The sequence below is a fragment of the Ursus maritimus genome, unplaced genomic scaffold (assembly GCF_017311325.1).
Source record: "Ursus maritimus isolate PB19 unplaced genomic scaffold, ASM1731132v1 scaffold_23, whole genome shotgun sequence".
In the NCBI taxonomy this organism is placed as follows: Eukaryota; Metazoa; Chordata; class Mammalia; order Carnivora; family Ursidae; genus Ursus; species Ursus maritimus.
Window position 1 is genome coordinate 22,344,399 of NW_024424786.1, and position 14,111 is coordinate 22,358,509.

The 14,111-nt window shown below is 41.0% G+C and overlaps 1 protein-coding gene across 1 annotated transcript in view; it reads right to left on the minus strand.

Annotated features, from left to right (window-relative positions):
- LOC103659419 (peptidyl-prolyl cis-trans isomerase A-like) overlaps positions 1-10,384 on the minus strand; it is a 47,111-nt gene extending 36,727 nt beyond the window's left edge. The window contains 1 exon segment of the mRNA XM_040639803.1: positions 10,237-10,384. Coding sequence (XP_040495737.1) covers positions 10,237-10,384 — 148 coding nt within the window.
- Between the last annotated feature and the right edge of the window lie 3,727 nt (positions 10,385-14,111).

Sequence of the window (14,111 nt, forward strand, 5' to 3'; positions counted from 1 at the left end):
CCCCCCCCCCCCGCCCTCCCCCCCGGCTTCTCTGGGTCTAGGAAGACCCAGGCTGAGACTGCAGGGTGTAGTAACACCGTCCTGCTGTTCAAACTACCACTTCTCTCCAGTTTTCTCTCCTTTCTCGGCCATTGCATTTTACCTTGTTTGGGATGGAAAAACTTGCCTTTATGTCATTATACATTCATCCTAAAACTGTGTTTATCAGATAAACTTCATATGTCTCCCGGGCCTTAGTTTTTAATAGCTGAAGGCAAGCTTTTAGAATTTAACAAACCTTTTCTCTCTCAAAATGCTGGTTTCTCACAAATCAGAAGCACCTTTCTTTTAAGATTCCATTTATTTCCAAGTTTCAAAATCCTATTTTGAACCTCAAAGCCAATAAATGCTGTTTTGCTATCCTTCTAAAGCAATGACAGCCGCTGAATAATAAATGGGTAGTGGGTCTCCGGGCAACTCGAATATAATACAGCATTTTAAAAATCTTTTGATGTAGCTAGCGATGTGGTACAACATGTACCAAAATGCCAAGCAGGTGGCACAGGTGGTACAGGCCGTAGAAGTTCAGAGGGTAGAGAGGTTGGTGGGAGATGCAGCGTTGAAGGACCCTTCATGGTATCGGAAGGACTAAGCTAGCCAGTGTGGATGGTTTGGGTTCAAGTAGGAAAAAAGAAGAGGGATGTAATGTCAGGCAGGAGCATGAGTACACGAGGGAGCGAGCAAGCGTCCTTTAGTGTGGCTGATGAGGGCGTCTGTGAGGGCAAGTCCCAAGGACGTGCAAGAGCTGAAGGCTTTGGATGGCAGGCTGAAGAGTCTGGACTATGTTTCTAGTCCCAGGGAAGCGGCTCTGTGGATGTGCTGTGAGCTCGTAGTCGCCAGAGTGGGAGTGTGTGGCTGCAACTATCCTCCTGAACCCAGATCTCATCTGAGCTCCACAGCAGCCCGGGGAGCCTTCGTAGAGCTTCCCTGGCACATAATCAGACCTTTCCGCATCTATCACAGAGACTTCCCAAACCCGCCCTGTGAGGCACCTTCACTGCGTGGGAGAAGAAATGGACCTTCACGTATCTCGGAATTCTCTTATTAACAGTTTACTCTTGGTGTTGATTCTTTAGTTATTAGCTTAGTTTGGGGCTGCATGGGGAATGTAGGTGTGACTGTGTGTGTGGTTCGTATGTGTATGGTGTGTGGTTCGTATGTGTATGGTGTGTGACGCGTATGGTATGTGGTGGGTATGTGGTATGTGGTGTATATGATGTGGGGTGTGTTTGTGTGTATATATGTGTGGGGATGTACACGTGTGTGGTGTCATACCGTATGCGTGCATGATGTGTGGAATGTGTGGGGTATGTGCGTGTACATGCAAGGTGTGTGTATGTGGCAGGTGGTGAGTGTGTGGGACGTGGGATGGGTGTGAGATTTGTGGCATAGGTGTGCATGGTGAGTGGGGTATGTGTGGTTGGTGTGTGTGTGGGGGGGTGAGAGGTGTGTGTGTGTGGTGTGGTCTTAGTATAAGCATAGATGACGAGGGGTGTGTATGTGGAGAATGGGGTAGGTGTGCACACACACCTGTGAACTTGTGCCATGACGCTTCAGAGCACTCACTGTGGAGCCAGACTGCCTGAATCCATGACTCGTGCTACCACGTGAGCAAAATCCTTAACTTCTTAGGGTCTGAGTTTCCTCATCTCTGAAAAGAGAGTATTAGGGGTGCCCACCTCCAGGGGGCATTGTGCGCTGCTACCCATAAGGCACTCGGACCAATGCCTACCACATAGACGATACTCGGTGAACGGTAGCCACTGTTTGGTCACATCACAGATGCTCAGGTTTTCAGGTGCCGGGTAAAGGTCTCTCTGCCCTTTCTGCTGTTCGATGGCCCTTTGAAGCAGCAGGCAGTGACAGTTTATTATAGAACTGTTAGAGCCAAGCTAACAGAGAAGGTTTTTCTTCTTCATGTCCTCACCGATCTCCAGCAGTTCACTGCTCATCTTTGCATTCACTGTAGATTCTGACAACACACAAAATCCTCAGTTGCTTGTTTTTTTTCGGTAACCTGCCTGGGCTGACGAAGAATAGAGGCAGCACTCCAGCCTACTCCGCTAGTAAGACATGAAAGGCACATATTTGACAAGGACAGTAGATGGGTGGCTATATTACCCACAACCACCACCACAATTCATTAATAGTAGCATATGTGCGGTAAGATGCAGATTATTAGCTGATTATGTAAGCCTTGTAGTGTGAACAGAGAAAAATGCCCATGAAAACACCCTGAGCTTCCGTCTAGAATGAGAGGGGATGCCTCTGGCTGCTGGTTCAAAGACTGACATTCATCGTGGGCAGCAAGGAGCCAGGGGTTGAGGAAAACTCATTTTCCCTTATTTTTTCCTGATCCAGGGAGTTTTCTAGGGCACAGGCAATGAGAGCCCACTTGAAGACATTTTATAAATATCAGGACCATCCTGTCCAGGTTATCGGAAAGTAGAAAATTAATGGTAACTTAATAATAAAATCAAGACTGTCAAATTTTTGTACCTGGACAAAAGCAAAGCAGTATTGTATTTTATACAATCAAATATATGTGTATCTCCTATCAAATATAGTCCCCTATTGTCCTCCTCTATCCCTTTATTCTGCTTTATCTTATTAACTTCCTTCCTCTCTAGATTGTAAGGTTGACAAGGACAGAAGTTTTACGTAGCTCATGGTTATAGCCCCAGTCTCTGAAACAGTTCGGGCATATGGCAGGTGCCTGTACTTAGTTGTTGAATAAATAATTAATAATAATTAAAAAAAGAGCAGAAAGAAGAGCACTTAACTGTTTAGTAAGAGGGTTTGGTAAAATACAATACATCACCTTCATACACTGGAAGACAATGGAACCATTAAAAGTTATAAGGCAAATTTAAATCCTTATTTATTAACATGGAAACACATACATTTTGTATTTAATGAAGAAATCAGGTTGCAAAGCAGTGTGTTTATCTTTTGCATGTATGTTTATAGTTATTCATAGGTATGTGTGTATGGTTATACATATATATTTGTGTAGAAAAATCTGTAGCACATATATCAGTCCTTATCTTTGGGTGGGAGGGGTCAATGGGAGATTTTTATTTCTTACTTTTGCCTTTTTGTATTCTCTGAAAAATTTAAACAGAAGTACAAATTGCTTTAAACATTGGGAAAAAAAGATAATTTTCTGTAAAAATAGATTTTCTCTTTGTTTTGTTTTGAGCTTCTAAAACCCTCCTTCGAAGCCTATGTCTCGGCTCTAATTTGTTCCAGCTGCCGAGTGCAATGGAAACTGGGCACTCGAGATTTTGAGAAGTATCCAAAGAATTTCTTCTGCTTGATCAGCATGGGGTTGAACTTTTTGGAGCTTCAGAAAGAAAAGAATTAAAACTCCAGCTCCTGGCATAACATAGGCCCTTAACACGTTTGTTAAGTGGAAGGAGTACAGTTGGAAACTTCCACATGGCTTGTTGTCTGCTGAAGTAGTCCCTCCTGACTGCAGGGGATCTGTGGTCTGGAGAATCATGAGGGTTCCCCCAAGTTCCAGCTTTTATTTAGCCTATCAAATGTCCGTGTTCAAAATCCTACCCTTCTAGGGTGGGCAAGAATGAGAATGACCTAGGAGGCATTGATTCTTTTGAATGTGGGCACCGGCTGATGTGGTTTATGAGGGAGAGAACTAGACTGAGTTCCAGATGGCGCAGCTTTTGAACATTGAATTACTATCATTGCCACCCACCCTGTCTTCTGAGTTTTAGTAGGGTTTGGAGATTTTTAAAATTTATTTAAAAAAATATTTATTAATTTGAGAAAGCGAGAGGGAGAGAGCATGGGAAGGAGAGGCAGAGGGAAATGAAGAGAGAAACTTAAGCAGACTCTGTGCTGAGTGTGGAGCCTGACTTAGGACTCGATCTCACGACCTTGAGATCATGACCTGAGCTGAACCCAAGAGCTGGGTGCTTAACTGACTGCCACCCAGGCACCCCCTGGGCTTGGAAATTTTGAAATCTAATAAAGGCCACAATTATTTCAGGCCTCAGCACAGTGGGCCACATTGCTTAACAATGAGGTATTAAAATAAATACTAACATTACTTTTGCTCTTTCTGTGTACCAGGCACTGGGCTAAATTCCTTACTCGCATTTATGTCATTGAATCCTTTCAGCCATGCTCTCTGAAATGGGTGCCATTATTAACCCCATTTTAGAAGATGAGGTACCTGTGATTTAGGGAAGGATGGCACCCTGCTTGAAGTCAGATGTGTGGACATTAAATGGCACACCTGCGACACACAGCCAGCTCTGTACGACTCTAGACACTCTTAAATCACAATTCTAGACTGTTTTTCTGTGTTTTATAATTTGTCAGTCACACCATTCCTGGTCCCTTCGTGTTGTTGGGTGACCTTATGTGTATTATTCAAGGTGAATTGGCTTGGGATCATTCCAGAAAGGTTTGGAGACTTTGTGGAGGCTTTTGCCAACCGCAAGGGGGTATTTTACATAAAGATTACATTAGGCCTGCTTTGCTTTATTGCCAGTGTCGTTTTGCATCTCTAACTTAGCCTGTCCAAGTTTAAACTGGTACCTCCTTTTAGACTGTACCAGGAAATAGAGAACCTCATCAGGGGTTGTGGGAAATGCTGGTTTTCCTTAGCGAACAAATGATCAAATACTGTATTGATTGGAAGAATACCTTCTTTGTTTACCTTACATAACTGTAAAGGGAACAGGCTCATTTTATTTCACTTAATTGATTTCATATTTTAAAGGAAAATAGGAAGTTTGTAGTTCCATACACATATCTCAGTAGCTAGAACCTTACACAGCTTCTTCTTGAAGTCACTATTATTTAGGACAGCAAGAGGTTAAGTTGTCTGCAATCACTTCACCATATAATGATGCTGAAATAGAACAATTAATTTTCCAACATAAAATATCAGGGAATGAACACAGGCACCCAAATATAAGAGATTAATCATTTAAGTATTGAAAAAGGGACATGGAGACCAGTTAATTGCCAGGATCTGAAAGTCAGCAGTCTAATCCGATTAAATATGTAAATGGGGCAGTGCTATTCATTTTCAGTGTTCTTTTGGACTAATAATTAAATGATGGATTTAGAAATTAATTGCTAGGTAGTGGGCTGCTTGTCCAGAAAACACTGCCTCCCTTCACCAGCTGTGCCTGGCACTTGGAAGTTCCATGGCCTTACTCTATTTTTTTCTTGGCCATGGAAGAAGCAAGAAGAAATTCACACCATGAACAAATAGCCTCCTTCCTCTGCCTTCTCCTTGACATGACAGTCAAACTGAGAGAATATTTCTCCTTGAGGACAGTGCTATATTGCTGCTTGACTTGTAATAAGCGTCAGGAGAATAGCACTAGCGAGAGAGGAAAGCTAACCCCTAGCAGTGCTGCTTCTCTTCGGGAAGCAGATGTCTAAATAAACGTGAGTCTCTGGTTTGAGATGGAAAAAGTCCTTCCCCATTCACATTAGCCTTCAACAACCTCCATCTCCTCCTCCCCCAGAGGAAACATTGTCTTAACGGTGCACCAAGGACATCTCTTCCGTTGTCATCTGGGCTGATTTGACTTATCACACTCATCAGCCTGTTTCCCCTAGATGACTGTACGATGTGAGCCAAAACACGGTGTGATAGCGTGTTCTGCTAAAATTCTGGCCGCGTGACTGTCAGTGGTTGTGTGTCGACATGCTGTGGGGTGGGGTCGCCCGGATGCCAGCGGGGTCTGGGGTCCATCACGGGCAGGAAGGCAGGGGAATAGATATGGCTCTAGTAGGTACGGCTCTACCCTCTGTTGTGTAACCTGTAGCACCCTGTCTGTAAATCTGTTAGGTGATTTATTTGAATAATCCTTGAATACTACTAAGTTTCTAATTCAGGCCTTTACACATACGAGTGTTCCGAAAGGTCTGTAGAATACAGAATTAAGTGATAAAGTGCATGATGAAGGGAAATAAAAAGTTCTGTTTTCTTGGTAGGGTACTGGACAGAGTAAATTAGAAAGATTTTGTGTTAAAATCAGCAAGATTAACTGAAAGATATTCAGATTTGATTCAGATTCAGATTAAGTTAACCATTATTTCCCCCAACTAACTAGTTGGGTTTTTTTGCATTAAAAATTTTTTTTCCAAAGTAGAACATGTATGTAACAACAAACTCAAATAATGAAAACCAATATGCATGTGCTTGTATTTGTAAGGGTCCTAAGATTGATGGAGACATTTTCTTAACCACTTGTCAGGACTACTTTTTTTTTTTTTTTTAAGTGTAATTTACTTGAAAGTACTTCGTACGTTTCAACATTATAAATGCCACCTCCCTCCTCTTGTTAGCTGATAGCTGTATATTGTGAGGGACTGTAGAAAAGGTCTGGTGTACCTCTGCATTCCTGGTGAGTTGAGCCCAACCCCTTGTATATAACAGGTGTTTAATGTTTGTTAGTTGAACAGAACAGACAAACGCACTGGACCCAAAGGATCTGGAGATTCACTTGCTATTCCTTGGTGAGTTTTTTCAAGTTAAAAGTTAGAAACTGACAATACTCAATGTAAAGAAATGAACCAATATTAATGGAATTTCAGATATAAGTAATGTAGATGTTTGGGGCTGAGTAGAATTCTTTATCATGTCAGTTAAGTAGCTTTGTGCTTAAAGTAAATGTTGCCTCTGACTTCTCTTAAAGCCTAATGTGTGTTTTTCTTCTTTTTATAGAAAGATGAAATTGATAGGGGTAGAGAACACAGGCTTTGAATTCAAACATACCTGGGTTTGAATCCTCACTCTACCATTGACTTGCTGTCACTATTGGACAGCTTTTCTAAGCCTCTAGACTCATGGCAAGAACAAAAACACATGGTTATGGTGGAAATTGGAGATAACGTGACTTATGTGGTATATTGTAGGCACTCAATGACTATTGCTATTTTAATCATTTTTTCTATTTTAGAGAGCCATATACCCATGCAATGTTTTTTAATGTTTGTGAGTATCTAAGGAATTCCAATGAAACCAACATATTTTAGTTTTTTGACATCCCAAATGTTTTCATCTGCTTGGGCTGCCATAACAAATAACCTGAGATTGGGTGTCTTAAACAATAGAAATTTATTTTCTCATAGTTCTAGAGGCTGGAAGTCTGAGATCAGAGTGTCAGCATGATTGGGTTCTGGTGAGAGCTCTCTTCCTCACTTGCAGATGGGCACCTTCTCACTGTGTCCCCACATGGTGGAGAGAGAGAGCAAGCAAACTCTCTATTGTCTCTTAAGGACACTGCTACCATCATGAAGGCTCCGCCCTCATGACCTCATCTAAACCTGATTATCTCCCAAAGGCACCATTTTCAAATACCAAATATTGGGAGTTAGGGCTTCAACATATGAATTTTGGAGGGATAGAATTCAGTCTATAGTTCGCACAGAGAGGTTGTATCAGAATTGATTGACATAAAAGTTTTTCTATATAATAATGGGTTAATCTGAGTGAGAGCAGTGGGTTAAGGGGAGGTGTTTTACAGCTCAGTGCATTATGATCCAGGTTGATTGCCACCTCTAAGTACATCTGTAGGTTTGTCATTCAAATTTTAAATTTTCTTCCCTTAAAGTGAGAAGAAGACAAGAGTGGCTGATGACAGGGTGCACAAGTTTGGTGAGGTTCTTGGGTTTTCATCAAAGTCAGTGTATTATTATTCTCTTAAATCTTTGATCAGGGGTATGCAGAGTGGAGGGTTGGAAACTAGCTGATATTTAGATGGAGGATGACTACATGTAATATATTAAGATAGAAGGTAAAATGTTGGATAGAAAGTAGGTAAAGGCAGAACACAGAAATTCACATGCCCCTGCCTCTGGCCTTTTGGGGTTTTGTGATGGTTATCTAATTATGGGTACAACTCCTTACAGATCTTGAAAATTATCACTAGGTGACTTAGGTTTGAAGTCTAGCTGCACCCCTTATCTGCTATGTGACCTTGGGAAAGTGACAGAACATTTGAGCCTCCGTTTTCTCATTTCTAATAATGTAGTTTAAGAACCAAATGTCCTTACACATAGTAGGTACTCAATTAAGGTTTATTGACTTTGAAATGAATCGATTTACCTCTTTATCACTGAAGGGCAAGTGCCAGAAAATGTTCATGATTATATAAGCAGCCAGACTGTCATGCTTGACATCACTTTGTAAAAGTAAAATTAAAAGGTATTTCAATAACCCAGATTCTCAATCTTATCTGAAACCAGTGGAGCCAGACCTATTGAGAAATTTAGAAATTTTCAGGTGGTAAAATATACATATTGCATATAACACCCCCAGTGGGGTCTGAAGAAAACACCCCATAATCAAACACATTAATGATTCTTTAGTGAAATGTGTGAATATTTATACTCAGTGAGAGATGCAGAGACTATTAATAGTGTCACATCAGTTCAGGTCAAAAGCAGGTCAGTTTAGGTCAGGCTTTGCTACCAGAGAAGTTATGAAAAAAAATTTGATATTTTGAAACCTTTTAGAAAAGTTTTGGAATTGCAGATAAGGGACTGAGAATCTATATTATTAAAATAACTTTTGATATTACTTTTATGAAGTAATATTGACTTTTCAGAGTTGAAGTCATTGCCACATAACTTGGTCATAAGTGTTAGATTATGAAAATAAAATTTGAATGCTGGCTTCCCAGTGAGAAATGCAAATCCTAAGACATTCGGATACCCAGACAATCACAGATTCATGGATTCATGACTAGCAAATGATGAGTATCTAGGCATAAAGCTTTACTGAATGCACAAAGAGCATACTATGTCACAGCCTGTGATCTTATCATGTGTAATTCACTACTATTTAGCTGACAGCTTTCACAACATAGCTTCCTTTGAATAATGCTCATAACAAGGAAAGGCAGTTTGAAAATTAATCACTTAGTTTTCATTTATTCTTTTGAGAAATCCTACCCAGGCAGTTGCAAAGGAGGACATTTGACTCAAAGTCCTATGCAAATTCTGTTTACCTGCTTTCTTCAAGATCAGAAATTTGATTGGGGACCTGTACTCTAAGACAGACCAAGCAGTGCTTGTCTGTGATATTCTCAGCAGAAAGGAAAAGCCTTTTTGTTTCTCTGAGCCCTTTTCTGCATCATAGCATTCCCTAGGTTGACCCTCATCTGTAGTTTTTAAATTACCTGCTCATCAAAATCAACAGGAAAAAATAAGTCAGGTTGTCAGTATAGCGTCCTCCGAGATTCAGTAGGGGTGGAGTCCCCAGAATCCTTTTGTTTGTTGATTTTTCTAAAATGCAGCTAAGTTTTGCTGTCAGAGTTTCAACCTTCAGCTTGTACCCGTCTTTAGGTCACAAGGCCAGAAATCCATTTTGGGAAGACAAAGCCATGGTACACAGTATTTACCTACAGATTCACAAGAAGCTCTGCATTTTGAAATTTTTAATGGAATTTTGATAATCGGACACTAAAGATTTATTGGAACCTAGGGCTTATAAAATATCCTTCCAAATGTGCAAGTTGGGAGCCCAGTTGGAGGACATCCATAGAGAAGTCACTGCTGAACTTCATTTGTGTCCTTTGCACTGGCCTCAGGGTGTTAAGTTCATCTATGAGGTTCTTTAGGGAAATATACTAGAGGGGGCTTTACGTGGCCCTACCCCACACACCTCCAGGTTGTTGTACAGCAGGGGCCACAAAGCCCAGAGGCTTATAGGTGCTGAATAGGCAGCTTAAATGTATGAATTATTGGGCCAGATGGGGAATCTGCCATATTCTTCTGAAACTGGGCAAAATCCACTTAATCTCCAGCCAGTGATTGCCAGGTGGAACTGTGGACCCAGTATTCTGGAGTTTTTAAAATTTTAATGAGAAAATCTGTGTCTTTATGTGAAATCTTCCAAATTTTTTGTAATGGAGAGAAATAATCCAACAACTAAATGAATTAAGTACTAATATTATCTTCATTTGGCAGGTAGTGAAACATATTCAGGGAGCGTCCTAATTTGAATGGTGTAGCAAATATTCAGTCTTTACTCTCCAATTAGCGACAGTGCACATTTCCCTGGTTGGCCTTGACCGTTTGATTTACTGTGGCTCAAGCATGTGAGCAGCATGGCTCCTCCACATGCCATTTACGAGCCAAGGCCAGGAGAAGGCCTGGCCTGTGTGCCCTTCTGCCATTCCCACAAGAAGAACATGTGCCTACTGGTCTGCTGGTCCACAGAAGATGAGAGCCGCTGGAGGTGTGATTTCCACTTGTAGCTTGAAGCTGAACCTCGTCCAATCTGGTCTAGATCAACCAACACCAAAGTAATCCTCAGGTGCATGAGCAAGAATAAGTGATAGTTGTTCATGCATTATTGACTCTAGGTAACTGATAGAGGAAGTTTACAACTTGCATAAATCAGTTACATCATCAGTTATTGGTTTGGTGAGGATTTGAGCCTGGGCCTGCTAAATCTAATGCCATAATTACTAATATTCTTTACTTACTGGTACGTTAGCCCACGGACAAGGTACTATTTGATTATGCTTTTTTAGGTTCATGATTCTAAGATGCTCAGTTGCTTTGAAACTTTTAAAAAAATCTTGCCCTTGGGAAAATTTCATTGTTCTTTAATTTTATTTAACTTCTAATTCTGTTAAACTGGTGATCACCATTTGGTTGTGTAGACAGTTTTTATTGGTAAGAAAGTACTTTGGATTTGCTAGGATGTGTCATGGTCTTCCTTCTTTAAATTACACACACATACACATTACACACACATACACATATTATACACACATACACATATATGATATTCTTTTCTTCTTTCCAATCTAGAGTTTGTATCTAGCATTCCTACAGTTGGACACTTCCCTTCCTAATTTTTTTACCTGACCCAGGATATTTAGGTTTACCTTATCTTATCCCAGTGTATTAGTTTCCCAGGGCTGCCAGAATAAAGTGCCAAAAATGTGTGACTTTAAACAACAGAAATTTATTATCTCCCAGTTCTGGAGGCTGAATGTCAAAATTAAGGTGTTGGCAGGGCCCTACTCCCTCTGGAACCTACAGGGAAGTCATTCCTTGCCTCTTCCTAGTTTCTGGTGTCTTGCTGATCGTCTTCGGCTTTCCTTGGCTAGCAGCTGTATAACTACAAATGTCTGTCTTCGTTGTCACAAGGCATTCATCCTGTCTTCACAGAGCCTTTTTCTTATAAGGACACAAGTCATATTGGATAGTGACCCATATCCAGGATGATCTCATCTTAACCAATTACATCTGCAATGATCCTCTTTCCAAATAAGGTCACATTCTGAGGCACAGGGGTTAGGACTTCAACGTATCTTTTCTTGGGGGTACAGAGTTCAACCTATAACACCCAGCCTGGGCCTAGAGGTAAGAGGAGATGTCATAGGCATAGAAATTCTGTTCACATAATTCTTAAATGGCCATGCCTGTGTCTCCCAGAGCCCCCAGGGCCCCAGGGCCTCTGAGGCTTTATCCTCTGGGCTTTGCATAGTTCCAGGAGAGAAATTGTCTTCAGTAGTAGGTCCTTTCACAGGGAGCCCTCAATTCATTTTTCTCCAAACAATACATTTTCTGCTCACTGAGTGAATATCTTTGCCCCAGGTGGCCAGGCTTTTTCATTACTTGGAAAATCCCTCAAACTCCAAATCAAAAAGAACCACAAGTTAACCATATTGCTATCTATTTTCCCCACATAAGTGCAAAAAAAGCATTAGGGAATAAAGCTGAAATGTCATGCTGGGCTGACAGTTTTCCATGCTGATTGACTTTAACACTAGTTGATACAGGAAGATAGTCAGACTGAGCACCGAGTGCCAGAAACCTGGTTTCCTCTCTTCGCTGTGCTGCTCATCGTGGTTCTCCTGCCCTGCGTTTGGATGATTCAAGCTTCCTGTCCCATGTGCCTTCCTGTGAGTCGGAAAGAATGGTCCTGGAGAATCGTGGCTGTTTGGAAAGAAAGTGGTGCTATTGCTTCCCTTGTCCACATCCCAAGTACTCTGGTGACAGCAAAGGTTGCTGAGAAATAGGACTTGGAGGAGTCAGGCATGAACAATAGTGCCATCCAAAATTTGACAGTGGATTTAACCATTTAAAAACATGTTTCTAGATTTAAGCTTATATTCTTAATGAGCTTTTTACTGCATGTTATTGAAGTAAGTTCTAGGGTTGTATGTAAGGATTTTTTTTTTTGCAGTCCCTGCCCCAAGGGGCTCAGATTCTTGTTAGGGCAACAGATGTGCAAAAACTTTAAAGTCACTCAAGGGGTGCCTGGGTGGCTCAGTTGGTTAAGCGTCCAACTCTTGATTTTAGTTCAGGTCATGATCTCAGGGTTGTGAGATCAAGCCCTGCATCAGGCTCTGTGCTGGACATGGAGCCTGCTTAAGATTCTCTCTCTCCCTCTCCCTCTGCCCCTTCCCTCCTGCTCTCTCTCTCTCGAAATAAAGACAAAACAAAAAAAACCCTTTAAGGTCATTCAAAATGTACATCAGTAATTAAAGTTTAATGGCAGATCAAGGGTAATATCATATGTGATATAGTGGATCCAGACTTCCTCAGTTTAAGTTCTGGCTCCACATTCAGCTCTTGTACCTCAGTTTCCTTTTTTTTTTTTTTTAAAGATTTTATTTATTTATTCGACAGAGATAGAGACAGCCAGCGAGAGAGGGAACACAAGCAGGGGGAGTGGGAGAGGAAGAAGCAGGCTCCTAGCGGAGGAGCCTGATGTGGGACTCGATCCCATAACGCCGGGATCACGCCCTGAGCCGAAGGCAGACGCTTAACCGCTGTGCCACCCAGGCGCCCCGTACCTCAGTTTCCTAATACGTAACATGTGGACATGGGTGAAGTCAGGTGTTATAGGGTCTATGCCCTACACAGCTTTGGAAATCATCTTTAAGAAAAATAATACCACTTTATGAATATAAACTTAGCTGCAAAAATGAATATATATTTGGAATGAGAAAGGAAATCATAACTAACATATTTAAAAAATTTCAAAGCTTGCAATACCATCAGCATCATGAAATTCAAAAATATATAATCTCATTACTATTGATAATATGTACTTACCTAATACATCTCTGTAATACATTTTTTTCACATATTTTGGCTGCATGTTTTTGATCACTTCTTTGTGTGACAACAATTTTATAATACTTTCCTTAGTGAGAATATAAAAATACCACATTTTTCTTTTATCAGTGATTTATCAATTAAAAAAAATTGATCATTTAGAAACTTTTTTTTTTTAATTTCACAATTCATTCTTACCAATATCAAAAGTCTATGCTTTTTTCTTACGTGGTGCTTCTTGCCCTGTGGCAACTTCTAGTTTGAATCCAACCTTTTGCTCCTTCTAGGGATGGCCTGGAAGGCCCTGTGCGGTATCTGGGAAGTTGGACCAGAAGCAGGTCTACTTTGCCACTCCTGGTTCCTCCCTGTCTTATAGTCTGTTCGGGCTGCTGTAACAAAGTACTACAGACTGGGTGGCTTATGAAAAACAGAGATGTATTGCTTACAGTGTGGAGTCTGGAAGTCATCAGGGTGCCAATGTGGTTGAGCTCAGGTGAGAGCCGTCTTCCAGCCTGCAGACTGCTGACTTCTCATTGTATCTTTATGTGTTGGAAGGAGAGCTAGCTAGCTCTCTAGTCTCTTATAGGGCACTAATCCCGTTTGTGAGGGCTCCACCCTCATGACCTAAATACTTCCCAAAGTTCCCCCCTCCAAATACCATCACATTGGGGGTTAGGATTTCAACATATGAATTTTGGGTGATACAAATATTCAGGCCATCACACTCCCTAATCCACATGTTTTGGAATATGGTATGTCTTGGCCATGGACCCTGGGTCCTAGTGGCTCCCAGCAGGAGCACAGAAGTATTTATTTTCAAAGGACTAAAGGCTATGTCTACATTACTACAAAAGAAGAATTTTTTTAGTACAAATTTTTCAAAAAGGAAGCTACCTCCAGTTTTTTCAAGTTTGAAAATTGGTAGGGGTGTTAGAAGCCTAATCAGGGACTTTTTTTTAATATTAAGAAGAAGAAACCCACTCAGATGAGTTAAA